Raw genomic sequence first — 21,643 nt, 5'->3', positions numbered from 1 at the left:
TTTAAAACTCAAATCAGACAAAACAATAGGTTCAGACACAGAGACCAAAGAGAGAGCTGCTAACTGCTACGTCAAGCTAAAGATTGCTACGCTTTAACAAATAATCACAAGCATGCAACAGTTCCCTCTTGTTTGTGAGTCCGGGGCGCAGTGGCGTGGTGGTAAGACGTCGGCCTCCTAATCGGGAGGTCGTGAGTTCGAATCCCGGTCGCTGCCGCCTGGTGGGTTAGAGTGGCGATTTTTCCGATCTCCCAGGTCAACTTATGTGCAGACCTGCTAGTGACTTAACCCCCTTCGTGTGTACACGCAAGCACAAGACCAAGTGCGCACGGAAAAGATCCTGTAATCCATGTCAGAGTTCGGTGGGTTATGGAAACACAAAAATACCCAGCATGCCTCCCCCGAAATCGGCGTATGCTGCCTGAATGGCGGGGTAAAAATGGCCATACACGTAAAAATCCACTCGTGCTAAAAACATGAGTGAACGTGGGAGTCTAAGCCCATGAACGAAGAAGAAGAAGAAGAAGAAGTTTGTGAGTCCTGGTACTCCTGTCTGCTTCCCACTCTGTGTAGCGATCACAAAATGGGTCATAAAACTTCGTCTAAGCTGAAAATACTCTTTAATGGGCATTTTATGTTCTTGATTTTCCATTAAACGTTATTAAAAATGTCTATTCTTATGCAAGATGGCACAATGCGGATGGGGGAATTATGTTAGAAAATGCTACACTTAAACACCATTTGCTACGCTGAAAATTTAAAAAAAAAGAAAAAAGGAAATGACTACACTTGAGGCTTGACAAGGGTTGGCAGGGGCTATCAAACTCAGTTGACTTACTGACGATTGGAGAATTAATGTCCAGAGATTGAATTGATCTATGGAGGACATGGTGTGGTTTTTTTTTTATAGAAGTAGAACTCATTTTTCCCCTCACTTCTTCATATTTTGTTTCTCTTTTTTGAGTCACTTGAGAAAAAGTGACTCTATGTAATCGGTCAGTGTTAGTCTGTCCGGCCGGCCGGCCGGCCGGCCGTCCGTAGACACCACCTTAACGTTGGACTTTTCTCGGAAACTATCAAAGCGATCGGGCTCATATTTTGTTTAGTCGTGACCTCCAATGACCTCTACACTTTAACGATGGTTTCGTTGACCTTTGACCTTTTTCAAGGTCACAGGTCAGCGTCAAAGGAAAAATTAGACATTTTATATCTTTGACAAAGTTCATCGGATGTGATTGAAACTTTGTAGGATTATTCTTTACATCAAAGTATTTACATCTGTAGCCTTTTACGAACGTTATCAGAAAAACAAGGGAGATAACTAGCCTTTTCTGTTCGGCAACACACAACTTAACGTTGGGCTTTTCTCGGAAACTATAAAAGTGACCGGGCTCAAATTTTATGTGAACGTGACTCATTGTGTTGTGAATAGCAATTTCTTCCTGTCCATCTGATGCCTCATATAATATTCAGAACTGCGAAAGTGACTCGATCGAGCGTTTGCTCTTCTTGTTTATTAGTGCTTTTGTGAACAAGAAACAATTAACAAGTGGCTCTATCCCATCTCCCCCCCTTTCCTCGTCGCGATATAACCTTCGTGGTTGAAAACGACGTTAAACACCAAATAAAGAAAGAACTAAGTTAAGTAGCACATCACAATTTGATTTTCATTTTTGAGTCACTTGAGAAAAAGTGACTCTATGTAATCGGTCAGTGTTAGTCTGTCCGGCCGGCCGGCCGTCCGTAGACACCACCTTAACGTTGGACTTTTCTCGGAAACTATCAAAGCGATCGGGCTCATATTTTGTTTAGTCGTGACCTCCAATGACCTCTACACTTTAACGATGGTTTCGTTGACCTTTGACCTTTTTCAAGGTCACAGGTCAGCGTCAAAGGAAAAATTAGACATTTTATATCTTTGACAAAGTTCATCGGATGTGATTGAAACTTTGTAGGATTATTCTTTACATCAAAGTATTTACATCTGTAGCCTTTTACGAACGTTATCAGAAAAACAAGGGAGATAACTAGCCTTTTCTGTTCGGCAACACACAACTTAACGTTGGGCTTTTCTCGGAAACTATAAAAGTGACCGGGCTCAAATTTTATGTGAACGTGACTCATTGTGTTGTGAATAGCAATTTCTTCCTGTCCATCTGATGCCTCATATAATATTCAGAACTGCGAAAGTGACTCGATCGAGCGTTTGCTCTTCTTGTTTCCTTTTCACAGGATGACCGCAGGTCCCCAGAGTCTGAAGCGTCGTTCACTCGTGCCCCACCGCCCATCGTGCAGGCCACAGCGTTCAACATTCTGCCCATGTATTCTCTAGGAAACTTTCAGGACTCCAGTGTCCCCTTCCCTAGGACCAGCGGCGCCAGGTTCTCCTCAAACGGTAAGCCTGCTGTTTACAGTGGAACCCCCCTTTTAAGACCCCCCGGTTTAAGACTTACTCCTTTTTAAGACCTTTCTTTTTTAGACTTTTGTTCATAACCTCTGTAAATTGACCCCCAATTAAACGCTACTTCCTTTTTGGGGGTCTTAAAAGGGGGGTTCTACTGTACTGAGTTAATTTTTAACGTACAGGCTCTTCGGTTCAGGACTGTACATCAGGATTCCAGTGCTCGTACAGTCGAACCTGTCTATATACTGACCACCCAACGGACTGAACTGACCCAAAGTTGGTGTTATAGACAGGTGGTCGGTAGGGAAAGATGAATTGCATCGAACAAACACCCGTTAGAAATCTTTTGGGTTGGTCGTCTTCTTCTTCTTCTTCTTGGCGTTCGCAGAGGTTACACAATCAGTCCAGCACTGGTGATAAATGTTGTCGTTTTCTCCAACTCCTGTCGACTGCCGTATAGTTTGGTCTGCAAGGGAGTTGGTGACGGCCACACTTCTTTTCGTTCCTCATCTAGTAAGGGACATCGCTGTAAGATGTGTTCCGCTGTTTGGTCTTCTTGACCGCAGGCACAGGTTGGTGATGGCGCCAGCTTGAACTTTCGGTTCATGCGGGTTGGTCGTAATGGGCAGGTGGTTGGTAGGGAAAGATGAATTGCATCGAACAAACACCCGTTGGAGATCCTTCGGGTTGGTCGTAATGGGCAGGTGGTTGGTAGGGAAAGATGAATTGCATCGAACAAACACCCGTTGGAGATCTTTCGGGTTGGTCGTAATGGGCAGGTGGTCGGTAGGGAAAGATGAATTGCATCGAACAAACACCCGTTGGAGATCTTTCGGGTTGGTCGTAATGGGCAGGTGGTCGGTAGGGAAAGATGAATTGCATCGAACAAACTCCTGTTAGAGATCTTTTGGGTTGGTCGTAATGGGCAGGTGGTTGTAACGGACAGATGGTCGCCAGGGCAGGTTCCACTGTATTTGTGAGTTGCACTGTAACTATGTTTACTCTGCTTAGGTTAATAAGTTATTAACTACGCCCCGTCGCGATATAACCTTCGTGGTTGAAAACGACGTTAAACACCAAATAAAGAAAGAAAGAATATTAACTACGTATTTGTAGTTCCGGGAATTTTGTTAATGTTCTCTTATACATGTAAGTTGATTTCTCTTTTGTTTGGATAGCTCTCCAGGTGGCATGGGGAATTTAAAATGGCTGATAGATAAATACATGCATGAAAAAGCAACTAGGATGTGCAGATGTTGATTTATAATTGGATCACTTATTTTGACGTATGTTGCATTGTGTGCAGGTTTTCTGGTTGCATTTGGTGTGCCAGCGGAAATGAAAAAGGTCTCAGGAGGTGCTGAAATTACACCAAAGTATGTGCAACTATTAGGCTTTATAGGTTCTTTTTCCCATTTTTTTGTTGCTGCGATTCAGATGGTGAAAAATTGATGAAAAGCATGACAGTTTTTTAGTTACTAGTTTCAGGCCTGGGAATGATACGCCTTTCGTCGTATTTACGACGAAGTCCTTTTCTAATTGTGTAAGAAAAGAGCCTCCGTGTGCCCTTAAAAATGCTTAAAACGCAACATTTTCCCGTCAGTACGCCCAAACCACTTTTACTCATTCCCAGGCCTGTAGTTTGGAAAGATTAGTGGATAACATATATAAGTACAGCAAGACATGCATGCATAAGTAATATTTAAGTATATGTATATGCATGCACACAACATTTCCTTAATATGTTTCTGCTAAATCCTAAGTCATATGAGGTTCAGATGATGCTCAGTCTGCTTAGTTCAAGTGCTTGATTCAATAGTTTTTTGGTTGTTGTGAAGGTTTAGAGATTATTTTTTCTAATAAATAAGTGATTGCTTTCGAGAGCCCTATCATTCTAATTTAGTGCTTTATTTTTTTCAAGTGACCTATTATTCTCATTTAGTGATTGTTTTTTCAGAACCCTATCATTCTAATTTGGTGATTGTTTTTTCAGAGCCCTATCATTATAATTTAGTGATTTTTTTTTCAGAGCCCTCATTTAGTGATTGTTTTTTCAGAACCCTATCATTCTAATTTAGTGATTGTTTTTTCAGAGCCCTATCATTATAATTTAGTGATTTTGTTTCTCCAGAGCCCTATCAGAGCTTGCTGCTTTCACACAAACATCATGGAACAACACGCGTACGAATCCATTCTCCCTGGTCTTTTCACGAAGTCCACCAACACCAAGCAGTGATATGTCTATCTCCGACTTCTTTGAGAAAAAGGGGCGGGTGAGGCTGAATGCTTGCTGTGCATGTTTGTGGTTGGGCTTTAGCTTTACTTTTATTTTAGCCCTGTGCTTTTTCACCAAAATCATTTTTCACCAACACTAGTGACTGTTTTTTTTAGACGTTAAGTATGTCAGTGATTGTCACAATCCTGAAGAAGAACTTAGGTGATTGGCGAACGGCGTGAGACACAGACAACAAAACAATACAAACGTAGAATGAAAAAGACAAACGCCTACTGAAAGAATTTATCAACAAAAGCAAAATAGACCAAATAAGAAAATAGAAGTGTTCTGGTCTAACCCAAGTGTTTTACCACACACCCTACTGCACATCCGTACATACATTGTTTTCTTTTTCACTCTGAGTCTGCCTCTGACCTGTGAGCACTGCTTTCATTTGTGCCCACCTTCATTTCAGCAACGATCATCTCGACACAGTCACAGCCACAGCTTATCACGACGGCCCAAGCGACAGGAACGCTACGGTGAGAAGCTGTCCTCCAAGAAACAGCTGTCGGTGGGCAAAGTCAAGATCTACGACGTGGAGGTGCTGGTAGGCGTCAACAAGTACCTGGCTCAGCATTATAAGTAAGTCACATACAGAGGTACTATATGCAGTGTATGCGCTAACCTGAAGTGTCTGGTATTTCACAAATGTGAAAATAACAGACTCAAATTGTCAACTGGACTGTCTTACAAGTTTTGATTGCATTTTTTTAGACAAAACCATGGAATGCTGACAAAGAAGAAGAAAAAAAGATTGCGTTGTCCAATTATTTTTTCTAGATACATTCTTTGTGTGCTATAGGTACCACCTGTTTACAAAACGCCTGTCTTGTGTCTGTGTCATCTATTTATCCCAGATTGTGATTATAATGAAGACAGAAAATAAGGAGCCACATTTAACTGTTCTGTTGTAGCAGTGGTAATGAATTAGCTGCGGTAAGACAAATGACAAAGACTGCATGCATATCATCTCTGGGCAGCAAGAGAAAAAGATGATACCATGCTTCAGCCATTGGAAGCGAATGGTGGCAGTAGGCAAGAGCTTTCCCTCAAGCTCAGCATGCTTGCTTTGTTTGTTTTATTCCATGAGGGTAACTATTTGCTGCTTTGGTTCCCTGGCCAGAGCAGTCTTGTGATGACAGTGTTATTGTTTCTTGTCTACTTCATCTGTGCCATGCTTGTGTGAAGATGACCACCATGATCAGCATTAAGATTCATTAGGCCAAAAAAAAAAATAGTCTGTTTACGGTAACCCGACCGACCCTATTTTTTTCGCGCGACCCTAGACTTTTTTTTGGCATTTGGGGGAGAAAAACAAAACAAAAAACAAACCACTTTTGGTTTTTTTGCAAAATAACGTAAAAATATGGTTTTTTGGAAAAAAATCAAAAAGAAATCCCGACCTTCCGACCCTATTTTTTTGGCCTATGTTACCGTAAACAGACCTTTTTTTTTGTTGCCTTATCAGCAGCAGGAGTAGCCTCAACATAATCACAACATATAACCCCCACTAACACCTGATAACCAAAGGGAAGTAAGCGCTCTAAATGCAAACGACATGTGTAATAGAGTAAGTGAGAGTTATTCGGAACCCGCCTCCTGGCACCTGAGAGAATAACAAGCATTGAAATGAAGAAGCGACTTTCATCCCCACTAACACCACCACCAACATCACCACCATCATTTACACAATGACCCCTGTCCCACAGAATGGACCTGGACGACGTAGAAGGCACGTGTCGTCACAACCAGAGCGCAGCGGCGGCCATCGGCAGGAAGGACCTGGTCCAGACATGGTCCATTGCGGCCACCATGGCCTCCAGGAAAGTGCTGCCCAGTCCCGTCCCTCAGATGGAGATGCCCTGGGCCATGACACCTTGCGGCCGACCCCTCCTCAAGTACATGTAAGTCGGAAAACAGAGCTACGTTTTAAGAGCAATTGCTACGCCAAGCTAAATATTGTTACGCTTAAACAAATGATTCACACCATGCAATGGTTCCCTCTTTATTATTTGTGAGTCCTGGAATTCATAAAACATCATCTACAGTTTTTTGTTTGTTCGTTCATGGGCTGAAACTCCCACGGCTTTTAATTGTATGACCGTTTTTACCCCGCCATTTAGGCAGCCATACGCTGCTTTCGAAGGAAGCATGCTGGGTATTTTCGTGTTTCTTTCTATAACCCACCGAACTCTGACATGGATTACAGGATCTTTTTTGTGCGCACTTGGTCTTGTGCTTGCGTGTACACACGGGGGTGTTCGGACACCGAAGAGAGTCTGCACACAAAGTTGACTCTGAGAAATAAATCTCTCGCCGAACGTGGGGACGAACTCACGCTGACAGCGGCCAACTGGATACAAATCCAGCGCGCTACCGACTGAGCTACATCCCCGCCCATCATCTACAGTGAATAGTGGCCTCACTAATGGGCATTTTTATGTTCCTTCATTCTCATAAAATGTTATTAAAATGTCTATTCTTGTGCAATATGGCATAAATTTGAGAATAAAATTGAGAAAATGCTATACTTCAACACCATTTAGTATTTACTACACTGAAAATTCAAACGAACAAAAATATAAATTGCTGCACTTGAAGCTTCACAAGGGATGGCTGTTGTGAGTAAATGACCTGAACACACACAGTCACTGTGAGAACAAAATCTTGAACAGATACACTGCTAACGTTCCCAAATCCCAAATCCAAAAACAGGAAAAGTTAGTGCATAGAATGTTTAATTATATTATTTCCCAAAATCGTCTATTGGTGTGATAAGAATTGAAACATACAGCGTTGACTAAAGTGACCGTACCGTGCAGCCTTGACCAGCACGGTGCCCAGTTTGACGTCCAGACGCTGGCCATGCTGTGCTGTCTCTTCTGGACGCCCGACCCGCCACGACCCCGTGCGCGCAGCCAGGCTCAAGTCCCCCGCAGTGGCTCAAAGGTTTCGCTAGAGTTTACACCTCCCAATGTAAGTGACATGTTCTGTGACCAATGTAGAGTATTATTTAGATAATGATGAGGATGATTATGATGTTGATTACAAGCTTGATAATGATGATGGTGGTGATGACGACGACGACGACGACAATGATGATGATGATGATCAAGGGCTCACAAAATCTGATTTATAATATTCATAGACCATAATTAACTTTCCCGCCAACCTCTTGAGAAGTACCAATATGCTATTGTGACAACAAAAGTACTGCAAATGTTGAAAGAAACAGTACTTTATTTTTGTCTGTCCACAAATTGAGAAGTCAATGTATACAGTGTATATTATTAGCCTGTCGTGTTGTTGTTGTTATTTTTGTTGTTGTTGTTTGGTCTGTGCTACAGGACATGAGATTTGGAAAACCCTGTTACAATGTGTAATAATTCTGGAAATAAGGACAAAAATAGTTAGATTTTATTAGAATTCTTTGTTTGAGGTTGTTGAAATTCTCAGATAATTTATGGAGTCAATGTCATTGCAAAATATTCCTTATTCTTTAAACTGATCTATTGAAACAAATTACAACCATGCTCCTGATTCTTGTTAACTTTCACTTCTTGTCATGGAACAAGTTCTCGAGATTTGGTCCATTTTCAAATCTGCATTGAGTGGTTGAACTTCCTTTTAAGTTTGCAGTGTCTTTTTTTTTTTTTTTTTTTTTTTTACATTACACACACATGCAGACAGACAAGTGCAGACACAAACATAAAGAAGTAGGAAGTTCAGACTTTTTAATTTAATTTTATTTTAGTTAGTTAGTTTTAGGAAATGTCAAGAGAAAATATTTCACTCTTTGTATGCATCAGTTCTTTTTTTCTCTCAATTTTTATAAATTTTGGCTGCATCCTGCGCTTCCCCTTTGTGCATTTCAACATGCTTAGGAATCCTAGGATGGCATGACTTTGCCCAATTTTTGCTGACAATATACGCGTTGCTACGTGCTGGTATGACAACGCTTTTCCACCCCTTTGTTGCTGAAAGCATAGCAGCTGTAAGCTAAGCTGTAGGTTTTGATTTAGACGTGATTTGACACACACACGAAAAAAAAAACTTCCCTGAGCCCAGTAAATTCTGTGATTTTGAATTTATGATTAGGAAGATTAGTTTTATTCTTTTTTCCTCCTAAGACCCCCACCCCACCCCACCCCCTCAGCTCTTCAACTTGGTTAAGAATGATTCTGTTCTCGACTATTGTTGAACATTGTAGATAAACTTGTCAGATTCAGGAAAAAAACAAGAACAAGAATTTATTTGCCATATAGCATGAAAGCCATTGTAATTTTCTTTCTTTTTTTACACTGTGTATTTGTCGTTTTGGTCTCCCTTTTCAGCTTAAGTCTGTCTCCCTAAATGACTGAATGAAACTTTGGGCTGAATTTCTGTCTGACTCAGTTGTTTAAACTGGCTAGATCATTGCAACTAACCTCATGGACGCGGAGTAAGCACAACTCAATGTTCCGTCAGTGTTCTCGGCAGTTTTTGTGTCTTGGTGTTTCTGCTGTTTAATTCCCTTCAACAACAGTCGGTCCCTATGTCAAGTGCTTTGATTCCAAGGGTCTCAGTGTTTCAAACTACAGACATTCTTGTTAGTTTTGCTATTTCATGTTGGGTGGTCTAAGTTATGCTGTTGCTCTCTGAAAACTGTCAGTGGGTACCAGGAGAATGCCCACAAACTTTTGAATTGGACTAGACCTGCCCTGAGTAACTTGTCAGAAAGCAAAAAGAAGAATATGGGAAGATATGCTAGACGGTGGGACCGGCGAAGTGAAGCCCATCCGATGAGAGGACACCTCTAAATAAGGGACATCTCTTGTTCCTTTTTCTGTTAACTTGGCTAGAATATACCCACTGTGAAGGGACACCTGCAATGTAGAGAAACCTTTTGCTGGTCCAAAGGGTGTCCTTCTTTTGCTGGTCCAGAGGGTGTCCTTCTTTTGCTGGTCCAAAGGGTGTCCTTCTTTTGCTGGTCCAAAGGGTGTCCTTCTTTTGCTGGTCCAAAGGGTGTCCTTCCGTTGCAGGTACAGTGGAACCCCCTTTTTAAGACCCTCCAATTTAAGACCTGATTTTCTTAGATTTTTGAAGGTCGTAAAAGGGGGGTTCCACTGGAATCACTGTAGCATAAAAAGCATCCATTTAGATTTAACTGTGATCTTAGATATAGACTTGATTGTCATCAAAGCACTTGACATTGCAACAGACTGTGTTGAAGTCGTTGATTCCTTTCTCGATTTGTGCCATACAACTACTTTATTCAGTGGTTTCCGTTATTGTTTCCTTGACGATGGCCCCCTGTCCCTCCCTCCTCCCCCCCTCCCTCCTCCTTGAAGTTGAGCCTGTTTGGTTTTGGCTTGTAGACCACACCCCCTCATGCATGAATTTTTAAATGTTAAGTTAAATTTGTTTATGTTATATTTTATGTTCAGATTATTTGATCATTGCCCAAATGTGTTCTGTTTTGTGCATGTGCAGTTTATGAGGGAGATATTGTTCATAGTCCACATAGATGCATTATTCCCACATTGAAGAAAATTGTGAAAACATAAAGTTGTGAAGTAATGCATAGCCCAAATTGACCAATGAAACTGAACAGAATCTTATTTTACTTTTTATTATACTGGGCTCAACTGAAAATATCTGCTCAAACTGCCTTTGTCTTAGAGTCATACAATGAAATCTTTTGTTTCTAATTTTCGATCTTTCATACTTAAGGTTGTAAGCTTTGATTAAAAAGAAGACAAAGCTCAATACGGGTGACGTCTGCACATGGACAGAATTTAGAACAAAAATGACCTTTGTCTGATTTGATTGAACCCAGCGACTTGACAAGATTGTATGATTTCACTCTCTGTCACTGCCACTAGGCAGAAATTAAGTGAATGAGCACAAAGCAAGAGGTTTTCACTTTGATTTAAAACTTTTTGTTTTTTCTTCTACTCCTGTTTTTACTATAGACGGAGGCAAACTTTACATATTATCAGACTGGCAGTAGTACCGATAGTGGCTGGAGCCTATTGCGTAAGTCTGTGTCTGCGTCCTATCATCCTCCATCTTGTGGCAACCTCTCAATGTGTGTCATAGCTTACCTCCCCTTGCCTTGGCGCCTTCCCTTTTTTTAACCTCCCTTTGATTTTGTGGCTACCATTTCTCTCAATTTTGTTATTTTTTCCCTTTCAAATTTAATTTTTGTTTGTAATCGTGGTTTCTTTTTTTGTTGATGATTTGCTTCTTTTCATTTTAATTTTGTCTTCAATTATTTACACATTTGTACAATTTTATCAACACTTTGCAGGGGCGGATCCAGGGAGGGTTTCCGGAACCCCCCCCCCCCCCCCCCCCCCCTCTCTAGCCTGAAAAAATAAAAAATAAATTGAGAATAAAGAAAAACTGATGGCTCAGATTGCACCAGATTGCTCCATTTTCCTTGATATTTATTAAAATTTTCCCCCTAGGAGCCGGCTTTTGTCTTCTAAGTGACGGTTTTGGAAAGTGGTTGGGTAATTTGATGGCTCAGGTTGCACCTGATCGATTAATTGTCCTTGTTTTGATCCAAATTTGTCTTCTTAAATTTACTTTTGGGAAGGTGTATTAGGGGAGTTTCTTGGCTCAGATTGCACCAGATTGTTCCATTTTCCTCGTTTATATCAACATTTTCCGGGGGAGCATGCCCCCGGACCCCCCTAAGAGCTTCGAACGTTTCGCGCCCTCAACAAAACGCTTCGCGTCGTAGAATTATCACTAACAGAAATTTGAAGAAAAAAACCTAAAATTGATGTGATCCGCCCCTGCTTTGTACATGTAATTATTCAAACCCTCAAAACTGTTATGATGCACATTGATTTTGCTGGGTGTTGTCTTTTCAGCTTGCAAACTGTAAAGGATAAGCTTGATCAGTTGACCTATTTACACGCCTTAAAAATGGCCTCTCTTTAGTCCTATTGTACAATGTTGCAAATACAGTATATTCTGTAAGTTTTTCTACTTAACACAATCGTGGCTAGTATATTAATTCTGATGAATTTTAATTCATGAAAGTCCAGTGACAGAAGAGTGTAATTTGTATATTGAGAAAGCTTTCAGGTTTTAGTTTGCAAGCTGAAACATAAGAGTCAAAGTCAATTCTGTACACAAATGTGACAGATCTGATTCTGATGATGTGACGACGTTTACCTTTTTCGCCATTGTTTTCATAGACAGCAGAACTGTGGTATATAGCTTGTTGATTGTGTCGGTGGTTGTGTTTTATGGGTAGAAGAGCAATTGTGTGTGAACCGCTGTTGTAAATATCCTACACACATTTATAGTTACTTTGCTTTGTCCTGTTTAATCACCCATCTGTATTGCACTCTGCATTTGTTATTTTCACACCAGTAGTATCATAGCTAGTGCAGGAGTAGAACTCACGCCATATGCATTCAGAATTGCTTGCACATTCTTTTCCTTCTCTCTCAATTTATTTTTTTGTATTGATTTTTTTGTTTTGTTTCGAGAAGCTAACCTAACGAGGAACATGAAACCCCCCGCGGGTTAGGGGGAAGGATTTACCCCTCCCTGGTCCCCCCGCGGGTTAGGGGGAAGAATTTACCCGATGCTCCCCAGCATGTCGTAAGAGGCGACTAACGGATTTTGTTTCTCCTTTTACCCTTGTTAAGTGTTTCTTGTATAGAATATAGTCAATTTTTGTCGTCGCGATATAACCTTCGAGGTTGAAAACGACGTTAAACACCAAATAAAGAAAGAAAGTCAATTTTTGTAAAGATTTTAGTCAAGCAGTTTGTAAGAAATGTTAAGTCCTTTGTACTGGAAACTTGCATTCTCCCAGTAAGGTAATATATTGTACTACGTTGCAAGCCCCTGGAGCAAATTTTTGATTAGTGCTTTTGTGAACAAGAAACAATTGACAAGTGGCTCTATCCCATCTTCCCCCTTTCCCCGTCGCGATATAACCCTTCGTGGTTGAAAACGACGTTAAACACCAAAGAAAGAAAGAAAGAGGGACATGAAACTGATTGTATTGTAACCTCCGATCATTATACCCTAAAACTACTAAAACTGAAAATATCTCCAAGTTTCAACAACTTGATTGTACGTACGTGCATAACTGTCAGCCATTTTCATGTACCAGTTTCCTGATGTACATTTTTTTACACTCGTTATTTCATTCATAAAATCACATCCCTGATATGACTAGGGTTGAAGGAGCAACAGCCGATCATCTATCCACATTGGTCTCATGCTTGCACTTTCTACAGATCACATCTCTCTGCTTCTTCTTCTTCTTACACTGTCACTCATGCCAGAAATCGACACACCTCTCGAAGCGCACGACTCTACTTTAATGTATCTGGTGTACAGACTACCATGTACCATGAGCTGTGGTCTTTAGTGCAGGGAAGGGCTTGCAAGTGTGTCTATGCTTCAAACTGTATCTTTGTTGTTATATACCGGGATGTGACAATCTTTTGTGTAATATTGTGTCACAGGTGGATCTTAGCTGCGCTTGCTATGTGCTTGTCTTTTCAACAGGGGGACTTTGTTCAGCTTAGCATTTTCTTATCTTCAAGGATGATCCTTTACTCCCCTGCCCCCTGCCCCCTGCCTTCCAGATAGCTGCCTGATTCCAGCCCCAATTAAACTCAGCTGTGATGAACTTTTGTACTCTATTATAGTTTTGACTTTCAGGATGAATTAATTAAAAAAATTGTGCACCTGAAGTCTAATTATCAAGATTTTTTTTCTCTAAAATCGAAGGAAGTTTAAAAAAAAAATTGTTTAGACTGTGACTGCACCTTTGCGGGGTGAGGGAATAACAGTACATCAATCCTGTATCTATTTATTTGCTGAGACCACTGATCATTAGGGTCTGGTGACCCCCCCTCCACCCCTCCACCCCTTCCCGATCCACTTAATCTCCACCATTGCTGAGAGAACAAATCATCCAGTGACATGTAATATGTATGATTCAGCACCACACATTCAAGTTGTATATTATTGCAGTAATTTGTAATCAAATAAACTGAATCGGCCGTATAAGATACACGTACTGTGGTTGTGGAGATGTTCGTACCAGGCTTCCAGAGGTCTTGTTTCATTATTTCGTCGGTGGCATTTGTATATTATTTTACCTGCACCGAAGTGTTTTAATAATTGATGTTGATGGACATTTTAAAATGCTGATTTGTATCAATCTCAATCTGAGACAGACATTTTCATTAACAGGTCTTGAGAATTTTACAATTTTGTTTTACCCTTCCATTGATGTCTACAGCTGACTTTGGAAGTCATTATGAATTGGTTGAAACGAATTTTAGAGTTGTATCCCCTTATCATCCCCTCCTTCCTTCACCACCCCTCCCCAATTTTGGAACTTGGGCTGTCTGTATTATCTGCCGTCACTCACCCCTGATGTCCTGTTTCCCTTTCAACCCTTGGTCTCACAGCTAGTGTAATCTTCAAGCAACTTCTCTTGTTATTGAACTTTTGCCTCCACATAATCCAGGTCTTTTTTTTCTCCATGCCAACTCTCCCCAAGCTAACTCGCACCTTGGCTATACGAGTACTCCCTGACGCGACGCCTCAACCCTCTCCCTGTTCCCGTGGTCCCTCTTTGAGCTTATGTCTGACGTTGGTGTGTGTGTGTTCTCTGTGTACAGTACAACCCCTATCACACGGTATCCTCCGTAACGGGACTTCTTAAGGGACTGAGAACTAGTAAGTTGCCATCTCGCCTGATAGCCCCCTTCCTCAAGTGCTCACCTTGCTATGTACTGCTGTGCTAGACTTGATTTGTTTGGTTTTAATCTCTCCTGTTTTGTTTTTTGATTTGTGTGGTTTGTGTTGCTGGTCTTGTCTGTGATAGCCTGTGGGGCTTCTTTCTGCTGTCTCTCAGTCTGCAATAATAGTTTGCCTTTGACATATAATGAACGTAGACTCTGCTTGTGACTTGTACTGTTTCTCAATCTCTTCTTCCGTTTTATGAATAACCGGTTTGGACCGAAGGAGAGAGAGAGAGAGACTGTTTTTTGCACAGTTGTGTGTGTGTTCACACATTCACGTGTGTATTTGTCTGTGTGTGTGGTGTACATGTCTTTGATATGGAATCATCATTAAAATTGGAAAAAGCACAATAACCAGAGAAGGCAGCTTATTAAGTCAAAGCATTTGACTTGCATTTGACTTGCCATTTTCCACTTTCCCAAGACTAATCACTACCATTTGCATTGCAGTTAATTGCATGAATAACTTGATGAAAAACTGCATGATAAAAGAAGCTAGAAGATTCTTTAATTACTTTTGTACTAGCTAACTTCTGCCAATTTGCTTGAAGAACCAATTAATTTCTAACATTTCAGCATGGGTTGTACTGTAGTTACTTATGAATCAGGAATTCACTGTGTGCACTAATTTCTCACAGAATGAGAGAGTCTAGAGTGTGTGTGTGTGTGTGAGAGAGAGTGTGTGTGTGTGTGTGCGTGTGTGTGTGTGTGTGTGTGTGTGTGTGTGTGTGTGTGTGTGTGTGTGTGTGTGTGTGTGAGAGAGAGAGTAAGAGAGAGAGAGAGTGTGTGTGTGTGAGATAGAGAGAGATGTGCATGTGTGCATAAGCGTTACAGAGTGCATGCGAGTTAGTGCAGCTGTCAAGAAGTCTTCATATTAAAATAAAAAATCATATAATATATATATATATATATATGACTAAGTGCCAAAAGGTGCTCACAGAACAGAAGACGACTTTGTTTTACAATAAAAATGTTTCTAAAAACGTGTGTCTGCTGAAAATTGGTGTGTGTGTGGATGAATGTGCGAAGAGATAGTGGACATAATTTCGTGTGTCTGACTTGAACGGTTTTGAAGTTATCTTTGTTTAAAGTCAAAAATAACGCCAAAACCGGCCATCTGAAAAAGGACATCGTGATACCTCGTGTTTTGAATATGCCACAGAAAAATAACAAGAAGCACAAATGAATTGCATTTAGTTTGATTGAATGCCTGAAACATCGCTTTACAGACGAGACCAAACGTCAAATCTAAATCTCGAGAGAATTTTTTTTTTTCGATAACCGAATTTTAAGGTGTCGCACGCAAGATGTGTCGTCATCACGGCATTTATTTTTCAATCGCAGATATTTACTAAATTTCTTTTTCAAAAACTCTGGAATTGATGTCGACACGTCAAGCGATAACGGTGTATCAAACTGCTGTCTTTCAAGTAATCCAGCAAAGACTGCAGAACTTTTGAACAGCATTTTTGAAAACGATTTGAAAATTTCGTCATATCTTGCGTGCGACAAAATGTTCGGTAATTGACGGTTATTTTCTTTTAAAAACAAAATTTACATGTACAAAGATCTACTTCATCTACGGAACCACGTGACACATTCTGTGTTCAAAATTTGTGAAGAAATCACGAACCACGAATGCGCTATCAAGTGTTGAAATTATGTCGTCAACATCTTTTCAGATCTTGCGTGCGACACCATCTTGCGTTCAACATAAAATGTCACTACCTTATCGAGTTTAATGGGTAAAACTAACTATTTGTTGTCTTAGTTTAATCTTCTTAATTAAAAGCGTAATAAAACCGAACTTCCAAGATGAATTTTAATTGAGATTAGCGAAAGAGCGGGCACGCAAGTCGACCTTAAAGTAAAAGAATGATAACACGAGCGTTTGTCGTGTTGTCTTGCGTGCAACACATTGTCCAAAAAGGAAAATGTATATTTTTCTCAGACGTTTTTTAAGTTGAAACCTTGAAACTTCACACACATTTGGGGTTTAATCGCCCCCATGCATGGTAAAAGTCTTGTTGACCCTTGTCAGATTTCAAGGTCACGGCTGGGTCACATGTGGTTCAGAAAACGGATGAAACATATTTTTTCAGAGATTTTTGAAGCTAGAACCTTCAAACTTCAAACAACGCTTTTGCTTAATGATTGTTCAACATGGAGAATTCAAGGTTGATCCTTGAGAAATGTGAAGGTCATAGCAGGGTCTCGCGTGGGTAAAAAAAAAAAGGAAATTGTATTGAACTTCAATTTATATAAAACCAAAGTCTGGTTGATCTGTTTTAAGATTTAAGGTCAAATCTGTTATTTAAGGTCAAATCAAATAGAAATTTGTTGATGCTTAAATCTTTGAAACTTCCAACAGGTTTGAGGTTTGACAACTTCTGGACTTTGAAATCTGGTATGGTTGATCCTGGTAATATTAATTAGTCAAAACATCAAGATCAACAATTATAAAATAAGCACTTTCACCAATGTCAAGTGAGCAATAGCAGCAAACGTGAGTCTTATAAAGATTATCACTTTTTGTGTGACCTCAACTTGACCCCTCTGAATGCTCTCAATCATGGAAATTGACCACACTTTGATTATAACCAAACAACATCAAAACTTTGGAATGTGTGAAGTTTCAAAGGTGTTGCTTAAAAGGCGTTCGTGAAAATGACAATTGTATGTGTCTGACTTCAATGCGACCCCGCTGCGACCTTGACGTTTGATTTTATCAACCAGACTTTCATCATGTGTGAATGACTTCAAACACTATAAAACTAGTTGAAGAAATTGACAATTTTTCAAAGTTTAAGCCAGATGGCACTGCTGTGACCTTGAAATTTGACAAACATTAACCAGGCGGTCACCTTTTTTAGAAAATATCCTTAAAGGATCTTTAACCTTACTGTGACCTTGGAATTTGATGAGGTTTAATTTAACTTGCGTAGTGTGCCAAGTTTCAAGGCCCTAGCTTCAAAAACATATGAGAAAACCTCATTGAAAAATGTATATGTTTGACCTCAACGCGACCCTGCTGTGACCTTGACTTTTTCAACCAGACTTTAATCGTGTGTGAACATTATACACTAGAACTGTGTGTATTTTCAAAGCTCGTGCTATAAACGCGCTGAATAAATTGAAAATATTCCACATTTGGACCAGATGTGACCCCGCTGTGACCTTGAACTTTGACAAAGATTAACCAGCAGGTCACTTTTAATGAGGTTTTATAAAAATGCTGAAAGTATGTGAAGTATGTAAAGTTTAACTGATCTAGTATTAAAACATGTAAGACGTGACAACGACAATTTTCCAGTTTGCAAAGGAAATTTAACCTCGCTGTGACCTTGAAATTCAATGTTGTTTAATGTGATGTGCACCATACCTGGAGGTCATTATACTTTGGTTGTGTGCCAAGTTTCAAAGCCCTAGCTTTAAAAACGTGCGAGATAACCTTAATGCTATGACTCAGTGCCGTTTTGAATGATATAACGAACAAAATTATCGTTATTTGTAAAATCATTTGGGTAAATTTATCTTTTCTTTTCGTAATTGGGTTCCAGCATCTGTTGTCTTAACAAAAATCACAATATCAGTCGTGTTTGTCAACTTTTATTTTTTAGCCCCTTTGTCCGCTTTTCTTGCGCACCTTTTGGCACTTAGTCATATATACATACATATATTATGCACTTGCATGATGATACTAAACTCTGTATAACAACAAATCAGGTATCGTTCCGAAATATGAGCTGATTTAATTTTTCTTCAACAGAAAGATTAATTGTGTAGAGAATGAATTGGGTGGACTTGATCAATTGGGCCTGATAGAGGAGGGAAAGGATGGGTACAGGTATCACGCAAGCTTCACTTGCTTTAAACTATCAAATGCTTTGAGGAGAAAGAGAATTCGGACATTTATGTAGCGATCCAACTTATACTGTTCAAAAAAAGAAACGCATAGCTTGTAATATTTGGTTAATTTAGTTATATGGCTACAAGGATATCCACCAAACTGCAGAAAATGTTTATCTGGTCGTCGACCTTTCGTCCATTGCCACAAGTGAGCTCTGCACGTGACGCATGCGTTATCAGTGGCTACAATGTCAAAATTGCTCATTTGGCATGACCACTCGTCATGCTTCAGTGTAATCTCGTGAAACTCGGGGAATATTGAGCTCTCACCATGTCTTCCAAAACCCATAAAAGCGGATTGTTCGCCACAAAGAAATCAGACGAGAATTCAGCGACGAAAGATGGCCCGATTGAGCAGAGAAGACCGCCAAATTGCATTGGGTCGTTTACAAGCAGGCCAAAGTCAAAGTGCAATCGCCAGGCACTTCCACGTGTCCCAGAGCACCATCAGTAGACTGTGGGTCAGGTTTCAAGCCACTGGCTCCGTTGCTGACTTGCCACGAGCGGGAAGACCAAGGGCGACAACTGCTGCTCACGACCGCTTCATACGGCTCCGCCACCTCCGGAATCGTTTCCTGTCGGCCTCATCTTCTGTCCAGGCTCTCCCCGGGCCACACCGATTATCGGACCAGACCGTGCGGAACCGCCTGCATGAAGCTGGTTTGAGAGCTCGCAGACCTCACAGAGGAGCTGTCCTCACCCGCCGCCATCGCCAGAACCGAGTGCAGTGGGGCAACCAGCACCTTCGCTGGACAGTCCGGAATCACTGGAGACACGTGTGGTTCAGCGACGAGTCCTACTTCCTGCTCCAGCGACATGATGGTCGGAGGAGGGTCTACCGGAGAGTAAACGAACGTTACGCGCCCAACTGTGTGGATGAGGCACCCGTTCATGGTGGTGGAGGCGTCATGGTGTGGGGGGCGATCAATACCGCTGGAAGGAGCACCCTGGTGCACGTCCAAGGGCGCATAACTGCCCAGCGATACGTGGAGGAAATTCTGCGCCCACACGCCCTTCCTCTTCTGGCTGACCAGGATGCCATATTCCAGCAGGACAACGCTCGCCCGCACACAGCACGACTCACCACCCAGTTCCTCACCGACCACCATGTCCAGGTGCTTCCCTGGCCATCCATGTCGCCAGACATGAACCCGATAGAACACCTCTGGGATGAATTGGACAGACGTGTGCGCAGGCGAGAAGAAGCGCCGGCAAATCACCGCGATCTATTGCAGGCACTTCAGGAGGAGTGGGACACCATCCCACAGCAAGATATCCGGCATCTGATCCAGTCCATGCCCAGAAGGTGCCGGGCAGTTGTTGCTGCTCAAGGCAGTCACACCCCCTACTGACTTGACAGCCTCGGCACCCAATCGTATTGATTGACTGATTGATTTGAAGATGCAAATGAACTGTGTGTGCATTCAACTGTGTCCATACCAAATTTCAAACAAATAATCTAAATATTGGATTTTCTGTTAATTTTTTCGAAAAATAAAACAAATTTGGCAAGTAGCAACTATGCGTTTCTTTTTTTGAACAGTATAGTATGCCCCAGTAAGAGCAGTTAGCTTTCATGTGTTACTGTTTGAAAAGAACAGAAATTCTGCAGACATGAGTCCTAGCCATCGTCAAAACTAGTTTTTCAGTATGGATTTCTGTGCATATTATTTAGCGCTTGCAGCTGCCTTTTTACAGAATATTTTTCTTGTTTAATTGCAAATTTTGTTAGCTAACAAGTCCAAAATCAGAATGACTGCTAGTGTTTGTTTTTAAATGCTGTGTAGTTTTTAGGAAGCGGGGTAATATATTAATGGACACCAAATGATCTGCCACTCGTGCTCTCGTGCCTCTAGACTAAGTTTGTTTAGAAACAGCATGGTCAGTTGCCTGATTTTAATTATTTATTTTTGATAACTGTTATTCTTGCGTGTTCAGTCTTTCATCCTTAATAAAAATGCTTCTTATTCATCTTATATTCATTTTAATTTTAATTACTAATGATACTTTCATTTTACCTGGAAAATGTTCAGACTAGCAGAGATGTTTGGAGACACTTATAATGTTCATTTTTTTGGTTATTTGTTTGTTTTTGTGTGTGTTTTTTTGTTGTTGTTGTGCTTCCTAAGCAATGTGTTCTGAGAGACTAATGTGTATAGATCTATAGCAATTCTCCTGCTGAGGACACATATATGTTAAATAACTCCCTTTGGTAGTAAATGTACTGTAGTTTGCTTTTATTTCACTTGTATGGGCAAAGCAGAGGACACAGATTTAACAGAAGTATGTCATAATCTGATTTAACTTGTGCTGGTTATTGTGAATGTTTTATTTCATACTGACATTTTGTGTGTGATAATTAACAGTGTTACGATTGCCTTTTGGGGTAACTATTCGAGTCCAGTTGCTATAGAAACTAATTACAGCACAATTTACAGGGCATATGAGGATGTCGACATTCGAGGGAGGTTAGTATTGTGCTGATATATAATGCTGCCGTAAAGTTTTATTGTACTTTCGGGACAATACGGCGCAACTTTTGTCCTCAACTTTAACCCCTGCTTGCTTAAGAGTTTACTTGTACCCACATGCTATACATAGACATTACACAATGTTCTATTTTAAACTCGCGCTGGGAATCCCGAGAGACTTTCTTTGTTTAGTGGGGCACTTGCGGGGGTAGAGGCTTGCCGAGTGTCATGAAGTGGATTGTAGTGTGAATAAAGGATCTTTTCTGAAAACGTGTTCTGCCCTATCTTTTTACACTGACTTCAAACTTCACACCAAAACACTCCAAACACAGAATTTTGGGAGGATGCAGACTTATTATTTCCTCACCAAAATATAACACAATTCTTCACTTCAAATACATCAATACGAATCAATTTCTTGAACACACAGTTAACACAACATATAGCATTCACTCAATGCATGTAAATACATATTATAAAGATACTTTCTCAAAGATAGATTAACGCACAAGATAAGGTGCTGACAGACACTCACGAGTTCGTATCACGGCTCACTGCATGTCGTCATTTACACATCCTTGTGTCGCTGAATCCCGTAGATGATGAATTCCCAGAAACTTTCCTTATAGGTGCCAACTTTCACGTTTCTCCCCGAGAAACACTTCCGCCATTAGCGAAAATAACCGTCGTCGCTACGACCGGTACGATGAAGACTCCGCCGTCTAGCCATCTCTGCGCCGATGTGGTCTCTTCCCCCACCATCGCTCCGCATTCTCCCGTGTGAGGTCCGTCCCTTGTCCACGCC

The 21,643-nt window shown here is 40.8% G+C and overlaps 1 protein-coding gene across 12 annotated transcripts in view; it reads left to right on the top strand.

Moving 5' to 3' along the window:
• LOC138961060 (GATOR2 complex protein WDR59-like) overlaps window positions 1–21,643 on the top strand; it is a 130,113-nt gene that overhangs the window by 48,652 nt on the left and 59,818 nt on the right. For 3 of the 12 annotated variants that reach the window (XM_070332683.1, XM_070332663.1, XM_070332654.1), the window contains exons 15-22: window positions 2,233–2,395; window positions 3,711–3,780; window positions 4,536–4,677; window positions 5,095–5,264; window positions 6,392–6,586; window positions 7,505–7,658; window positions 14,336–14,393; window positions 20,806–20,835. In XM_070332683.1, coding sequence (XP_070188784.1) covers window positions 2,233–2,395; window positions 3,711–3,780; window positions 4,536–4,677; window positions 5,095–5,264; window positions 6,392–6,586; window positions 7,505–7,658; window positions 14,336–14,393; window positions 20,806–20,835 — 982 coding nt within the window. Of the gene's footprint in view, window positions 1–2,232; window positions 2,396–3,710; window positions 3,781–4,535; window positions 4,678–5,094; window positions 5,265–6,391; window positions 6,587–7,504; window positions 7,659–9,077; window positions 9,684–10,636; window positions 10,701–14,335; window positions 14,394–20,805; window positions 20,836–21,643 lie in introns of those variants that run through there. The other 9 variants (XR_011454146.1, XM_070332707.1, XM_070332670.1 and 6 more) reach the window with 6 other exon arrangements.

This window comes from Littorina saxatilis, linkage group LG1, assembly GCF_037325665.1.
Source record: "Littorina saxatilis isolate snail1 linkage group LG1, US_GU_Lsax_2.0, whole genome shotgun sequence".
In the NCBI taxonomy this organism is placed as follows: Eukaryota; Metazoa; Mollusca; class Gastropoda; order Littorinimorpha; family Littorinidae; genus Littorina; species Littorina saxatilis.
Note: the sequence above shows the minus strand (reverse complement) of the source record. Positions and strands in the feature narration are given on the sequence as shown.